The sequence below is a fragment of the Somniosus microcephalus genome, chromosome 17 (assembly GCF_052327205.1).
Source record: "Somniosus microcephalus isolate GS21.2 chromosome 17, FLI_Smic_1.0, whole genome shotgun sequence".
Classification (NCBI taxonomy): domain Eukaryota; kingdom Metazoa; phylum Chordata; class Chondrichthyes; order Squaliformes; family Somniosidae; genus Somniosus; species Somniosus microcephalus.
In genome coordinates this window covers 91,309,082-91,322,955 of record NC_141003.1, presented here as the reverse complement: position 1 = coordinate 91,322,955, position 13,874 = coordinate 91,309,082, and the positions used below count along the sequence as shown (strand labels likewise).

General features: G+C 44.8%; 1 protein-coding gene across 9 annotated transcripts in view; it reads right to left on the bottom strand.

The window, feature by feature from the left end:
* Window positions 1-13,874, bottom strand: part of LOC147105921 (semaphorin-3A-like) — a 553,051-nt gene that overhangs the window by 84,268 nt on the left and 454,909 nt on the right. For all 9 annotated transcript variants that reach the window (XM_086010848.1, XM_086010849.1, XM_086010841.1 and 6 more), the window contains one exon: window positions 5,210-5,329. In XM_086010848.1, coding sequence (XP_085866974.1) covers window positions 5,210-5,329 — 120 coding nt within the window. The remainder of the gene's footprint in view (window positions 1-5,209; window positions 5,330-13,874) is intronic.

The following is a 13,874-nucleotide window of genomic DNA, read 5'->3' as shown; positions in this document are numbered from 1 at the left end:
CCAATGGGCTACAGCATGGGGTGATAGATGTAGATTTGAACCTGTAATTTGACACACAGCTAGTCTCTAATCTTGGCCTTTGTAAGACTGTAACTGGAATTGGGCGAGTCATCTTGGGCCTTTCATTTCCTGTTGTCTACCTTGAAAGTGATATCAGCATTGGTCTGGGAACAGGTTCCCTTTCTGTCCTTGAGCAGGAATCAGTGTGTGTCATGGGAGGACCCGAAGAAAAAATAGATGTTTGTGATGACTTATCAGCATCAGATAATAGTTTATACTCAGGATATGAGGCAAAATAAGTTATTTTAGCAAAAAATGAAATGATGGCCTCTATTTTTCGATGCCTATGGGTGAGTACGCGCTGTGTACTCACCCGTAGGGACATCGGAAATGCTGGTTTCAGGCATGTGAAGCCCCAGAGAAGGGCCTCTGTGGGGGGAGTTCCGATTTCTGCAGAACCTCCGCCCGCCGAAAGCCCTTAGAAACCTTATGCCTGGTAAAAGTGTAAGGCCGGCTGTTACCAGCATAAGAGTTGAAAAAGAAAAAAAAACTAGTTTAAAATATTTAAGTTAATGTAATTTTAACTAATTTAAAAAATGTGATGGTTTAAAAAAAAAATTATTTAATGTTTTAGTGTATTTTTGGGGTGATCCCCATTCATATATTTGACGGATCTATCTGTCAAAAGTATGAAGGGAGATTCCCTTCTCCTATTCGCTGGCCTGGCCCACGTGATCCTTGCGAATCGCCTGCACTCCTGGGACATGGGCCCTGCGTATTTCGACTGTGGACAGGCCCAGGATCGCAAGTGCCCGGACCTCGGGAGCCCTCAGGTAAGGGCGTAGATTTTTTTGGCTAACAAGGGAAATTAGGGATAGCATAAGATCCAAGGAGAGGACATATAAATTGGCCAGAAAAAGCAGTAAACCTAAGGATTGGGAGCAGTTTAGGATCCAACAAAGGAGGAAAAAGGGATTAATTAAGAGGGGGAAAATAGAGTATGAGAGTAAGCTTGCAGGGAACATAAAAACTGACTGTAAAAGCTTTTATAGATATGTGAAGAGAAAAAGATTGGTGAAGTCAAGCGTAGGTCCCTTGCAGTCAGAATCAGGGGAATTTATAATGGGGAACAAAGAAATGGCAGACCAATTAAATACATATTTTGGTTCTGTCTTCACAAATTGGACACAAATAACCTCCCAAAGATGTCGGGGAACATAGGGTCTAATGAAAGGGAGGAACTGATAGAAATCAGTATTTGTAGGGAAATGGTGTTAGGGAAATTGATGGGATTGAGGGCCGATAAATCCCCAGGGACTGATAACCTACATCCTAGGGTACTTAAGGAAGTGGCCCTAGAAATAGTAGATGCATTGCTGGTCATCTTCCAAAATTCGATAGACTCTGGAACAGTACCCATGGATTGGCGGGTAGCTAATGTTACCCCACTGTTCAAAAAGGGTGGCAGAGAGAAAACGGGGAATTACAGACCGGTAAGCCTGACATCGGTAGTGGGGAAAATGCTAGAGTCCATTATAAAGGATGCAATAGCAGAGCACTTGGAAAAAAGTGACCGGATCGGACAAAGTCAACATGGCTTTACAAAAGGCAAATCGTGCTTGACTAATCTACTGGAATTTTTTGAGGATGTAACTGGTAAAATAGATAAGGGAGAACCAGTGGATGTGGTGTATTTGGATTTTCAAAAGGCTTTCAATAAGGTCCCGCATAAGAGATTAGCGTGTAAAATTAAGGCACATGGGATTGGGGGCAAGGTATTGACTTGGACAGAGAACTGGTTGGCTGACAGAAAGCAAAGAGTTGGAATAAAAGGCTCTTTTTCCGAGTGGCAGGCAATGACTAGTGGGGTACCGCAGCTATTCACAATATATATGTATTAATGATCTGGACGAGGGAACTAGATGTAATATCTCCAATTTTGCAGACGACACAAAGCTGGGTGGGCGTGTGTGCTGTGAGGAGGATGCCAAGAAACTCCAGTATGATTTGGACAGGTTGGGTGATTGGGCAGAAGCATGGCAGATGCAGTATAATGTGGATAAATGTGAGGTTATCCACTTTGGTGTCAAAAACAGGAAGGCAGATTATTATTTGAATGGCAATAGATTGGGAGAAGGGGAAGTGCAACGAGACCTGGGTGTCCTTGTGCACCAGTCGCTGAAGGTAAGCATGCAGGTGCAGCAGGCGGTTAAGAAGGCAAATGGTATGTTGGCCTTCGTAGCGAGAGGGTTTGAGTACAGGAACAAGGATGTCTTTGCTGCAGTTGTACAGGGCCTTGGTGAGACCACATCTTGAGTATTGTGTGCAGGTTTGGTCGCCTTATCTAAGGAAGGATGTACTTGCCATGGAAGGAGTGCAGCGAAGATTCACCAGGCCGATACCTGGGATGGCAGGAATGACGTATGAGGAGAGATTAGGTCGATGGGGCTTGTCCTCGCTGGAGTTTAGAAGAAGGAGAGGGGATCTCATCGAAACTTATAAAATTCTAACAGGACTAGAGAGACTAGATGCTGGAAGTCGGGGAGTCCAGAACCAGGGGTCACAGTCTAAGGATAAGGGGTAAGCCATTTAGGACAGAGATGAGGAGGAATTTCTTCACCCAGAGAGTGGTGAACCTGTGGAATTCTCTGCCAAAGAAGGCAGTAGAGGCCAATTCATTAAATATATTCAAGAAGGATTTGGATATATTTCTTAAAGCTAAAGGGATCAAGGGATATGGAGAGAAGGCAGGGACAGGGTACTGAACTTGGATGATCAGCCATGATCTCATTGAATGGCGGAGCAGGCGCGAGGGGCCGAATGGCCTACTCCTGCTCCTATCTTCTATGTTTCTATGTTTCTATGTTTCCGATAGGAGCCATCCGCACGCAGGAAGCCTCCGATCGGAAATTATGAGCCAATATCTTAAGAATGGTAAAGAACGGAGGGTCTCAATGCGTGTGAAATTGTAACACCTAACAGTCATTAATGAAGCTTAAGTTTGCCTCATGATAGTACAGCACTTTGTCTATTGCTGTGACCCTGCTGCCCGTGTCCTAACTCGCACCAAGTCCCGTTCACCCATCATCCCTGTGCTCGCTGACCTACATTGGCCCCCGGTTAAGCAACGCCTCAATTTTAAAATTTCCATCCTTGCTTTCAAATCCCACCATGGCCTCGCCTCTCCCTATCTCTGCAACCTCCTCCAGCCCCGCAACCCTCTGAGATCTCTGCACTCCTCCAATTCTGGCCTCTTGAGCATCTCCGATTTTCATCGCTCCACCATTGGCGGCCGTGCCTTCAGCTGCCTGGGCCCTAAGCTCTGGAATTCCCTTCCTAAACCTCTCTACCTCTCTATCTCTCTTTCTTCCTTTAAGACGCTCCTTAAAACTTACCACTTTGATCAAGCTTTTGATCATCTGCCCTAATATCTCCTTCTGTGGTTCTGTGTTTGATAATTGCTCCTGTGAAGCCCCTTGGGATGTTTTACTACATTAAAGGCGCTATATAAATACAACTTGTTGTTGTTGTTGTTGTGAGTGACTTGAGAAACAAACCAAATCCCAGTTTTGAGATAACTGATCTCAGGCAGCAGAGCCGGTTGGGCACTACGATTTCTCTCCGCACCCTCAACTATGGTGGTTGGGGAGGGGAAAGAAAATAAGCTCTGATTTCTAGCTCTGATTTCTATCTAATGACTTCTCCTGGAAGGTATGGGTGTCCAGGCACCGGGTGTGGAAAGGATCAGATTCAACAGTCAAACACCGAAAACACCCAGGCCAGGAATTTCCTTGGGGTTCTCCCGATCAGTCGCTGTAACTTCCGAGGAAACCCTGGATGCCCCACCTCAGCTGGGTTTTCGCTGATCTTCTACTGACATTACGGTGACTGATTGGGAGAGTACACGAGGGTGGCTAGGAGCTGAAATTAGTGCCTGAAGGGAAAAAAGCGGGAAGATCCAGTGGGAAAACAAATAGGAGAGCTATCTTCCACAGATTTATAAAATCATTTCTCTGCGTTAGTTCAGGTCAATGCAGTATGAAACAGTAATGTCAACTAACTCGAAGTTCTTTTCTGTATCAAGATTCCTGACCCTGCTTGGTATATTGCTGCAATATTGACAATCCAGTCACAAGTGGGAATTACAGAAATGCCATGAAGGGATTACATTCATCCTTTGGATAATGACGTATTTTGGGATAGCAGAGAGTCAGTGGGCTGGATTTTATGAATGGAGACGTGTTGGAGGCGGGACTGCTACTTGCCGGGTTTCAGTCCCGCCTCCATCAGCTTCTGGCCAACCAGCGGGATTTTCTCCTGATTGACCTTGTTAAGCCCGCCCAGTCGGCTCTGTAGGCCAATTAGGGGGAAGTCAGTGACAGAGCACGTCAACATATGACGTGCCATCTGTCAAGATTTCTAGAAAGAAGAAATATCATCGTTTGACAGCTCTGTGAAGCTGTCAAACACTGACATTCTGTGTAGTTTGATGAGGCCTTGTGTTCAGGACTCATCAAACCTTTCAACTTTGCAGAAATCACCTGGCTGTTCGGTCGGTAGATCTAACAGCCAGTCTGTGAAATCTACAATGAAGATGTCGGAACTCCGGCTCCACAGCAGTTGAAGGCTGTAGGCAGAAACAAAGATAAGTGAACATTTTATAACACTTTACACTCACCTCACATACTTACTACTCCACACTTGCACCCATCACTCACCTCTACATCTCACTTTCAGACCCCTCCGACCCCCGCAGACCTCCTTCACGTCTCCTCCACCCTGGCGGGGTTCCTCGAGGTTGGGAAGCCTGCACTTGGAAAGGTAAAATGGGACTAATCCTTTTTTCTGCCTGTTAACAGGCAGTTAATAGGATTTAATTCCTTTCCCGCCTCGAGGAGACGGGACCCGGGGCAGGAGGGCTTCCCGCCTCCTGGCAAAAGGACACGGAGGCAGGATGGTGGCGGGTTTGCCAGCCGCCCCCACATTCTGCAACTTTCCCGGCAGTCCCGCCTCCATACCCGCCTCCTCGGGGCTGAGAAAATCCAGACCATAGAGTCATAATCAAAGAACAAAGATAAATGAAAATGTTTTGGACATGCTGAATATAAATTAAAACGAAAATCCCCAGTAAATTCACCGGCTGCGTGTTTTAAAATATTTTAAACTTGAGCCCAGATAATCTGCGGAAGTAATTATCTCATTAACTTACCATTCAGCCACCTGGAGTCGTGCTGTTCTGTCCTTATTGGGTGATGATGCCCCAAAGTGCGGAAGATAGCAAAATCTCTGCCCATAAAATCTGCTGCAGTGCCAGAATACAGCTCTCCATCTGTGGATTAGGGAGCACAAATCTGTCATTGTTAGAGCTGCCACTTAATGGTGTAACAGTTAGGCATATTTCCCAGACATATATAGAATCATAGAATTGACAAGCTTTGAAAACTCAAGTGTAGTGACAATAATCGCCCCTTGATTTATCTCATCTTTTCTCCTATTTGTTTCAATCTTGATGGAGTGCTGCTCTAAGTGCCTTGTTCCTTTATTTAGTTTCATCCAAAGCTCTGCTGCCCATATCCTAACTCGCATCCATCACTCCGGTGCTCGCTGACCTACATCCGACAACACCTCGATTTAAAACTACATCCATGGTCCTCGCCCCCTCCCTATCTCTGTAACCTCCTCCAGGTCTACAACCCCCCGAGATCTTTGCGCTCCTCTAATTCTGCCCTCTTGAGCATCCCCCGATTTTAATTGCTCCACCATTGGTGGCCTTGCCTTCAGCTGCCTGGACCCCAAGCTCTGGAATTCCCTCCCTAAACCTCTCCGCCTCTCTCTCCTCCTTTCAGATGCTCCTGAAAACCGACCTCTGTGATCATCTGTCCTAATATCTCCTTATATGGCTCGGTGTCAAATTTTGTTTGATAATCGCTCCTGTGAAGCACCTTGGGACGTTTTACTACGTTAAAGGCGCTATATAAATACAGGTTGTTGTTGTTGTTTCTCAATTCTCTTCATTGTATGGCTCAATTATATGAGTGTGCCATCCATCTAATTTCAACATGACACCCACCACTGGCAAATGATAAAACCCTGCTAGCAGCTTAATAAAACCGTTCCCCATAAACGCCAACTGTAGATTAGTCTGTATAGAATAACAGAGGTTGGAGTATGTTGGAAAGACATGAGACATCTTAAGGTGCCGCTGATGTTAATACACTATTCTAGTTTTGCTTTCCTGGTTTATGATGTCAACCGAACCCCTTGATATGTTACTGCCTTGTAACAGTTTCCAGGGCAAAAGTGTTATCTTTTATTTAAATTTAGAAGAGACGTTGCAATGTACGTTACAGTAATTCCCCAAAGCTGATATGTCAAGATTTGAGGTCTACAATTTATTCTCTTTCTAAGTAAACTGAATAATGAAAGGCTTCATATTGAGCAGTAATGTTTGCTTTTCTGCTCACTGACTCAACTCTTTGTGGTTTCTGACAATCAGTCCCATTATAACCAACACGTGTGACAAGTTGTGTCTGCTCTTGCTTGGCGAGAGTGCTGTGAGAATGTCCCACTGCAGGGACAATCTGATGCTCTTGTTTGTTTTAGCCTTATTAAAAGCGTGCTTCCTGCTGACAATGCCTCAGAGGAGCGCTAAGGCCACGCTTCATTGACACTCCCCTGCAGGAGAAGCATGTGTGGATGTAAGTGACTGAGTAATAGAAGCAGAAGGAGGAAAACATGAGGTACAGTAAAAGCGCGCAGTTCATTCACAGCTTTGATTTTGAAGGTATGCCCTGTTTAACTGTGTAACCTTTCCAAGCCAAAATTAAGTCTCATTCATTTCTGTTAAGCTTATCCTGTTCAACAATAAGAATGATTTTTCAGCCAAGTGGACAATACTGCGGATGCTGGAAATCCGAAATAACAACAGAAAATGCTGGAAACACTCAGCAGGTCAGGCAGCATCGGTGGAGAGAGAAACAGAATCAACGGGCTGGATTTTGCCAGCCCTGGGGTGGTGGGTTTGGAGGCGGGACTGCCGGGAAAATGGCAGAATCTGGGGGCGGGTACCCATCCCGCCCACAGCTTGCCTCCGTGCCATCTTCCCAGGAGGCGGGTAGCCGACCCGCGCCGGGTCCCGTCTCCTGGAGGCGGGAAGGGGATTACAGCCCCCATTACAGGTAGTTAACAGGCAGTTAAGAGGATTATCCCCATTTTTCCAGCAGAGGCGCAGGCTTCCCAATGTCGGGAAACCCCGCCGGGGTCACCGAGGCGAGCAGTGGGTCTGCGGGGTGCAAAAGTGCGCTGTGGAGGTAAGTGATGGGTGCAAGTGTGGAGAGGTGAGTATGTGAGTTGAGTGAAAAGTGTTAGAAAATGTTTCCTCACCTTTGTTTCTTCCTGCAGGCTTCAAACGTTGGGGATGCGGAGAGTCTCGCATCTCACCGGCAGAGATGACAGATGGCTGCTGCATTCTCCAATGCAACAACCATCTAATTTCTGCTCACAAAAGAGGTTTGATGAGCCTTGATTACAAGGACTCATTAAACAACAGAGAATGTCAGTGTTTGACAGCTTCACAGAGCTGTCAAACGATGACAATTCATCTGTCAAAAATTTTTGACAGATGAAACGTCATACGCTGACGTTCTCTGTAATCGGCTTCCCCTTAATTGGCTTGCTAAACCTGCTGGGTAGGCTTAACAAGGTCAATCAAGGGAAAATAGCGTGGGTTGGCCAGAAGTCGATGGAGGTGGGACTGAAACCCGACAAGCAGCAGTCCTGCCTCCAACGCACCCCCAGTGACAAAATCCAGCCCAACGTTTTGAGTCGGGGACCCTTCATCAGACAATTTTGCAGTCTGTTCACACATTAAGTACTAGGGTACATGTTCTAACAAGGTGCCTTTGTTGGGTTTGCTTCGACAGTAAAGGGTAGGTTTTACAAAATGAGCTCCTTGAACAAAGACTAGACATTTGAGTCAATGGGCCCTGGAGGATCTCTTGCCCATTACAGCCTACTGGACTCCACTCCCAAGATCCTGATTTGTGCTCCTGGTATTCATGGCTGGAGCTCAAATTCATAAAATCCATCCGAATATGTCATCGGTGAATTTGGAAGGATCAGCTATGGTGTGACAGAAACAACAATTTACGTTAATGAAGGAGCAAATGTCCAGCTTCGCTATTTCCTTATTGATTTTAGTGCAAAAATATGTAATACTGCCTGTATTGCAACTTAAACACTGAGCATTGATGTCATCATGTACCAGTTATATCTACTCAATGCTAAAGCAATGAACCTCGCAAATTGTCTTAAAGACAATTTTCATCACGGTAGGACCACTTCTACAATAACTTGCCCACTCCCTGCTTCCATCTGTTAATGCACTGATTGTTCATCCAAAGACCCAAATGGAACAGCTCAGAGTTTTTAACGCATAACTTATGTTTCACACTATCCATTGAAGTCCCAGGCTGACCAAGATTATTTTGTTTTTATAATTTAAATAGTATTTTAAGTAAACTTATTTTGCAGTTTAAAAAATTTAATTTATCAGCATCAAATAATATTTTAACTTAGAATAAAATATTGCTCTATACTGTTATTTATATCTGGAATATTTCAGTTCTTTTTGAATCAATCAGATGCAGTTCCTTTCTGCACTACCAGTCCTTATAAGTCACTATTTGGAGTAAACTGGAATCTGTATCTGGATAAAATTGCACTACACTCTCAGCAGGAAAGTTTCATTGGCCAGACCACAAATCACTCTACTTAAATCAGACAAGATTTCCCTGTTCTTGCCCCTACAGGGTCAGCTTGGGATTTCTGCCCATTGGCCCGGTCCTGCCATGAGCTCGGCCCTGTTCACTGGCTTCGGGGCTATGGGGTAATCATGGTCGGTTTCCAACGTGATTCTCGCCAACGATAGGAGCCTGTTAGTGGCCGACAGGATGATCCTGCAGCGCAAACACTTCGATGTATCTCCCATTGACGGCCTCAGCCGAAACAGGGGTGGATGGAAGGACAGTAGGCCAGGAAACCGGGGAGTGTGGGGGTGGGGGGGGGGGGGGGGAGATGTGGCAATAGCGCAAAGCGGGTGAAATCAAATCGGCCATCCTTTTGCCCAATTACTTTTTCCACTGAACTCAAAATGGGCGGAGCGGAAAACGGGCTGCTGATTCGCTATTGCCCATTTTGTGCTAACACAAGACCAATTTCACCCCCTCCCACTGGCATTTGCTCGCGGTGGGCGGAGAAGAAGCAGCAGAGGCAGACGGAGGGGGTGGAGGAGGGAGAAACTGAGGTCAGGGTGGTGAGGTGGTGATGAGCTTAGTGACCAATTTTCTCCCCTTTTCTGCCACCACTCAGCCTAAATTTGGGCAGGATCATGGCGGGCGATCCATTCTCAATTGTCCAAATAGCTGCTCACATTTGTGTGCGTGAGCCAAGATCCGCACATTCCCCCGTGTGACAGTCAGATCAATTCACTTCTGGTGCTTTTGTTGTATTCAACCAGGTGAGAAATGTAATTGCTCGGGAACAGACGCTCCTTCACCTTTGGCAATTAGCGATGTATTGCCGACCAGGACAAGTTCGTCTGTGTGCTCTTTAAACACACGTGTTAACCAGATTAGTGCCTGCGTTAAAAAATAACCCATCATAAACAACAACAACAACTTGCATTTATATAGCACCATTAATGTAGTAAAACATCCCGAGGCGCCTCACAGGACAAAATGTGACACCGAGATGTTATAAGGAGATGCTGGGGCAGGTGAGCAAAGGCTTGGTCAAAGAGGTAGGTTTTAAGGAGCGTCTTAAAGGAGGAAAGAGAGGTAGAGAGGAATATAGGTTTGCTTTCCTTTGTTCTTTGTATCTTTCTTGTCTTTCTCTTTGTGATTAGGATGTATTTATTTCTCTCCCTCTTGGTTTTGATTTTCATTTTCTTTCCTGGACAGTTTCCCACCTTTACCACCATTTCTTATTGGAGGTAAAATTACACTTTAATGACCCACTAACGCAATTGTCTCTCGCGCTCGCTCTGTCTCGCGCTCGCTCTGTCTCGCGCTCGCTCTGTCTCGCGCTCGCTCTGTCTCGCGCTCTCGCTCTGTCTCGCACTCGCTCTGTCTCGCGCTCGCTCTGTCTCGCGCTCTCTCTGTCTCGCGCTCTCTGTCTCGCTCTCTTTTCTCTCTCTTGCTCTCTGTCCCTCTCCCTCTTGCTTTCTCTCCCTCTCTGTCTACTTGCTTTACAGTACTGACTAGAGTTGCTTGCTGCTGGCTCAGGATTTATCGATTTCTACTGGAACAATAATCCAAACTCTGGAGAATATCAACGGGTGTTTCCAAAGTGACCAGGAGAGCAATGCAACACCTCAGAGAGAGCAAGGCCTGCCCAGATCCAGATTCATGATGGAGATTTCGCTAACACGCATTTCCTGTATATCTGGGAGCAACATTTAGGCTATTTAATGAAGATGTGGAGGACTGAACTTGCAAGAAAATGACATCCTATTTTCAAGAGATTATTTCTATTGTAGTAGTGATAGATCTTAACTCAAAAAGCACAAGATGAGCTGTGTGCAATGGTATTAGATATTTTCATGGTGGAGCAGTTCCTTTTTAAAATTAATTCTGGGGTGTGGGTGTCGCTGGCAAGGCTGGTATGTATTGCCCATCCCCAGTTGCCATGGGTACCAGTGTCTCGCTCGGCCATTTCCGAGGGCAGTTAAGAGTCGCCGACATTGCTTTGGACCTGGAGTCACAGATAGGCCAGACCGGGTAAGGTCGGCAGCACACTGGTGATCCAGTTGGGTTTTTACGACAATTTGATAGTTTGATGGTCACTTTTACTGGAAACAGCTTTCGATTTCCAGATTTTTAAAAACAACTAAATTCGAATTCTCAAACTGCCACGGTGGGAGTTGAACTGCCGTTCTGTGGATTATTCGACCCGGGACACACCCACTGCTCTACTGTACCCGCATAATACAGCGCTTAACTTCACCTGACCAGAGAACTTTACTCAACATTGGGAATGTGACATTTTCTTTTGGTAATGAAAGAAATGAGTATGGCAGATTATCATAAAAATAAGGACGGTAAGACTTTTAATATGTAGACATAGGAAAAAGTATAGAATTAAAAAATTTTAAAAATGCTATCAGCAAACCAATCTAATGGAAGTAATTTTGATCGAACCAAAACTAAACAATCAGTTTAAAGACAATTGCAAAATACTGCGGATGCTGGAAATCTGAAATAACAACAGAAAATGCTGGAAATATTCAGCAGGCCAGGCAGCATCCATGGAGAGAGAAACCGAGTTAACGGAAGGGTCATTGACCTGAAACGTTAACTCTGTTTCTCTCTCCACGGATGCTGCCTGGCCTGCTGAGTATTTCCAGCATTTTCTGTTGTTAAATCAGTTTAAAGAGCTGTTTCTGTACATTCCTTCTGCTTATACCTGACTAATCTAATATCTGTGTTAGCAACAGGGCTTTTCTTTAATGATGTACTTCAGGACATGTTTTATACGCCAGTTTTCGGGTAACCATTGGACGGGCGAGTGTGGGAAAGATGGCCAGAGCCGATCCACTATCGGCCCAGCCTCCGCTAGCACTTCCAGCATTTCCCTCTGGTACTGACTGCAGGTGCTGAGTAAGCTCACCTCGTTTGGACAGGTGTAAATGTTAATGTTAATGTAAATGCGTCATCAAGCTGTCATTAATGCCAAGCAATGCTGGATCGTCAACAATGCAGGCGCATTACTGCCATCCAATGTTGCTAAGGCAGCAAAATGTCATTTAAAATTTGAAGAGCTGAAACAATCGCAGAAGAAGCAACTGCAGTAAACCAGCAATAATTTAAAAACTATTACACTAAGAAAATGTTCTGCCTGGACCGCAATCACCAGGCACGCTCCCCTAAGGTAAGTGTTGTAGCAATTTCTCCCTCCCCACCTGAAGCGGGCGACTCGGAGAGAACAGAAATAGCAGCAGGAGCCTGTTACAACCAGCCTAAGCCCGGGGTCGGGGCGGGACGAGACGGGTGGGAACAATGCCCACCTTGGCACCAATCCTGGCCAGACAGACAGCCAGCCAACAAATGCAAAACCAATTGTTTGATTTTATTTGCTACTTCTCTATAATTTACAGAGTTGGATTCCTCTCCATCTATGCAAGATATATAATAGCACAATGATAAAGTTAAAGTATTAATGAATATTCTATTACAAAAGCTGGGTTGATAAATGGAATGTTAACACATTTGGTAATATTTTTCCCAGAGTATTTATTAAGTGCTTGCCCTGAATGAGGATATTTAGATTAGGAAAGGGATACCTCACTCTGATGATTGCAGATTCTCTTTCAAAATCAGCTTTTCAGGATGCCTGAATTAAATGTAATTTCACCATTGATAAAACAGCTTTCTCTTTAAAGTCATCATATTGGGACATAAGTAAATTGAACTTACTAAAGAACAGTGTTAATCTTTTAATTAAACTCAACTGATGTTATCAATATGAGATTTAAGCATATTGACTTAATTCAGTGTGTCTGACTTTCATCCCTTCGTGACCCCTGCATTTTAAACTCTGATTTTGAATGACCTACACATTTGAGTCTTTGTGTCAAGTTTTGATGAAGTATCTGAGAAGAGTCTAATTCTGTCTCAACCTGCTTACAGAAACACAATAATCAGATCTTCCTGCTCTCCTGGTCACACAGTTTCAGGAATAAAATCAGAGAACAGAAAGCTTGAAAATAAGGTTGGAATAAGTTTGTATATTATTGCAAACCTCTAACAGAAATGTTATAAATATCTAAAGTATTAAACTTGATGTGTGTCAGATTTTGCAACCATCATGGATGCATTCACACAACACATCCTGGAAGAGATCTCTCTCACAATATAACCGTTACTGTTGTATGCTGGGCTTGTACAATACACAGGATCGAGGGCACTTAGAAACCCACTCAGGCCCGATAGTTTAATCAGCAACAGACCAGCCTATCTGTAATTACTCACCTCACTCAGCTAAGGAAAGCTGGGAAGTCAAGCATGGAGCAGCAACCATGGAAAACCAATCCTTTCTTTGCTCTAAACCTCAATGGACATGTCACTGCATTATAGCTTGTAGACATCACTGTATTCCCCTGGACCTGGCCTTCCAGTTACTATACGCTTGAATCGAACCAACTCCAAACAGCTCAGGGACCAAGCCCTTCACTGTCAGAGCTCAATCCAGTGGCTACTCACAGGCTGACATTCTAATTGTTGGCATGTTTCTCGTCTTTATATATTTGTTTTATATTGAAAAGCAAAAGTCACACATAATTGGAGCACACGGTATGAAACAGCTGCTCGACCCGCTGATTATATGACACAAACCTTATATGAGAAACTGGTGTAGGTTATTTGGGAGAACGTGAAAGGCATGAGGTTTGTTGGGATTGCGGGACAGAGCAGAACTCATATGGTTTCCAACAATATTATTTAGATGTTCTGATTTCCAGATACATTGTGTGAGTGAACCCACGCACATAATGATGATATATAATCTCCCAATGCAGTACCAATGGGTCGGTGGAACACCAGCGTTCCAATGGTGGAATCTGTTCATTCCTCACAAACCCCGAGCTGGTGGAATCTGTTCATTCCTCACAAACCCCGAGCTGGTGGAATCTGTTCATTCCTCACAAACCTCGAGCTGGTGGAACCTGTTCATTCCTCACAAACCCCGAGCTGGTGGAACCTGTTCACTCCTCACAAACCCCGAGCTGGTGGAACCTGTTCATTCCTCACAAACCCCGAGCTGGTGGAACCTGTTCATTCCTCACAAACCCCGAGCTGGTGGAACCTGTTCATTCCTCA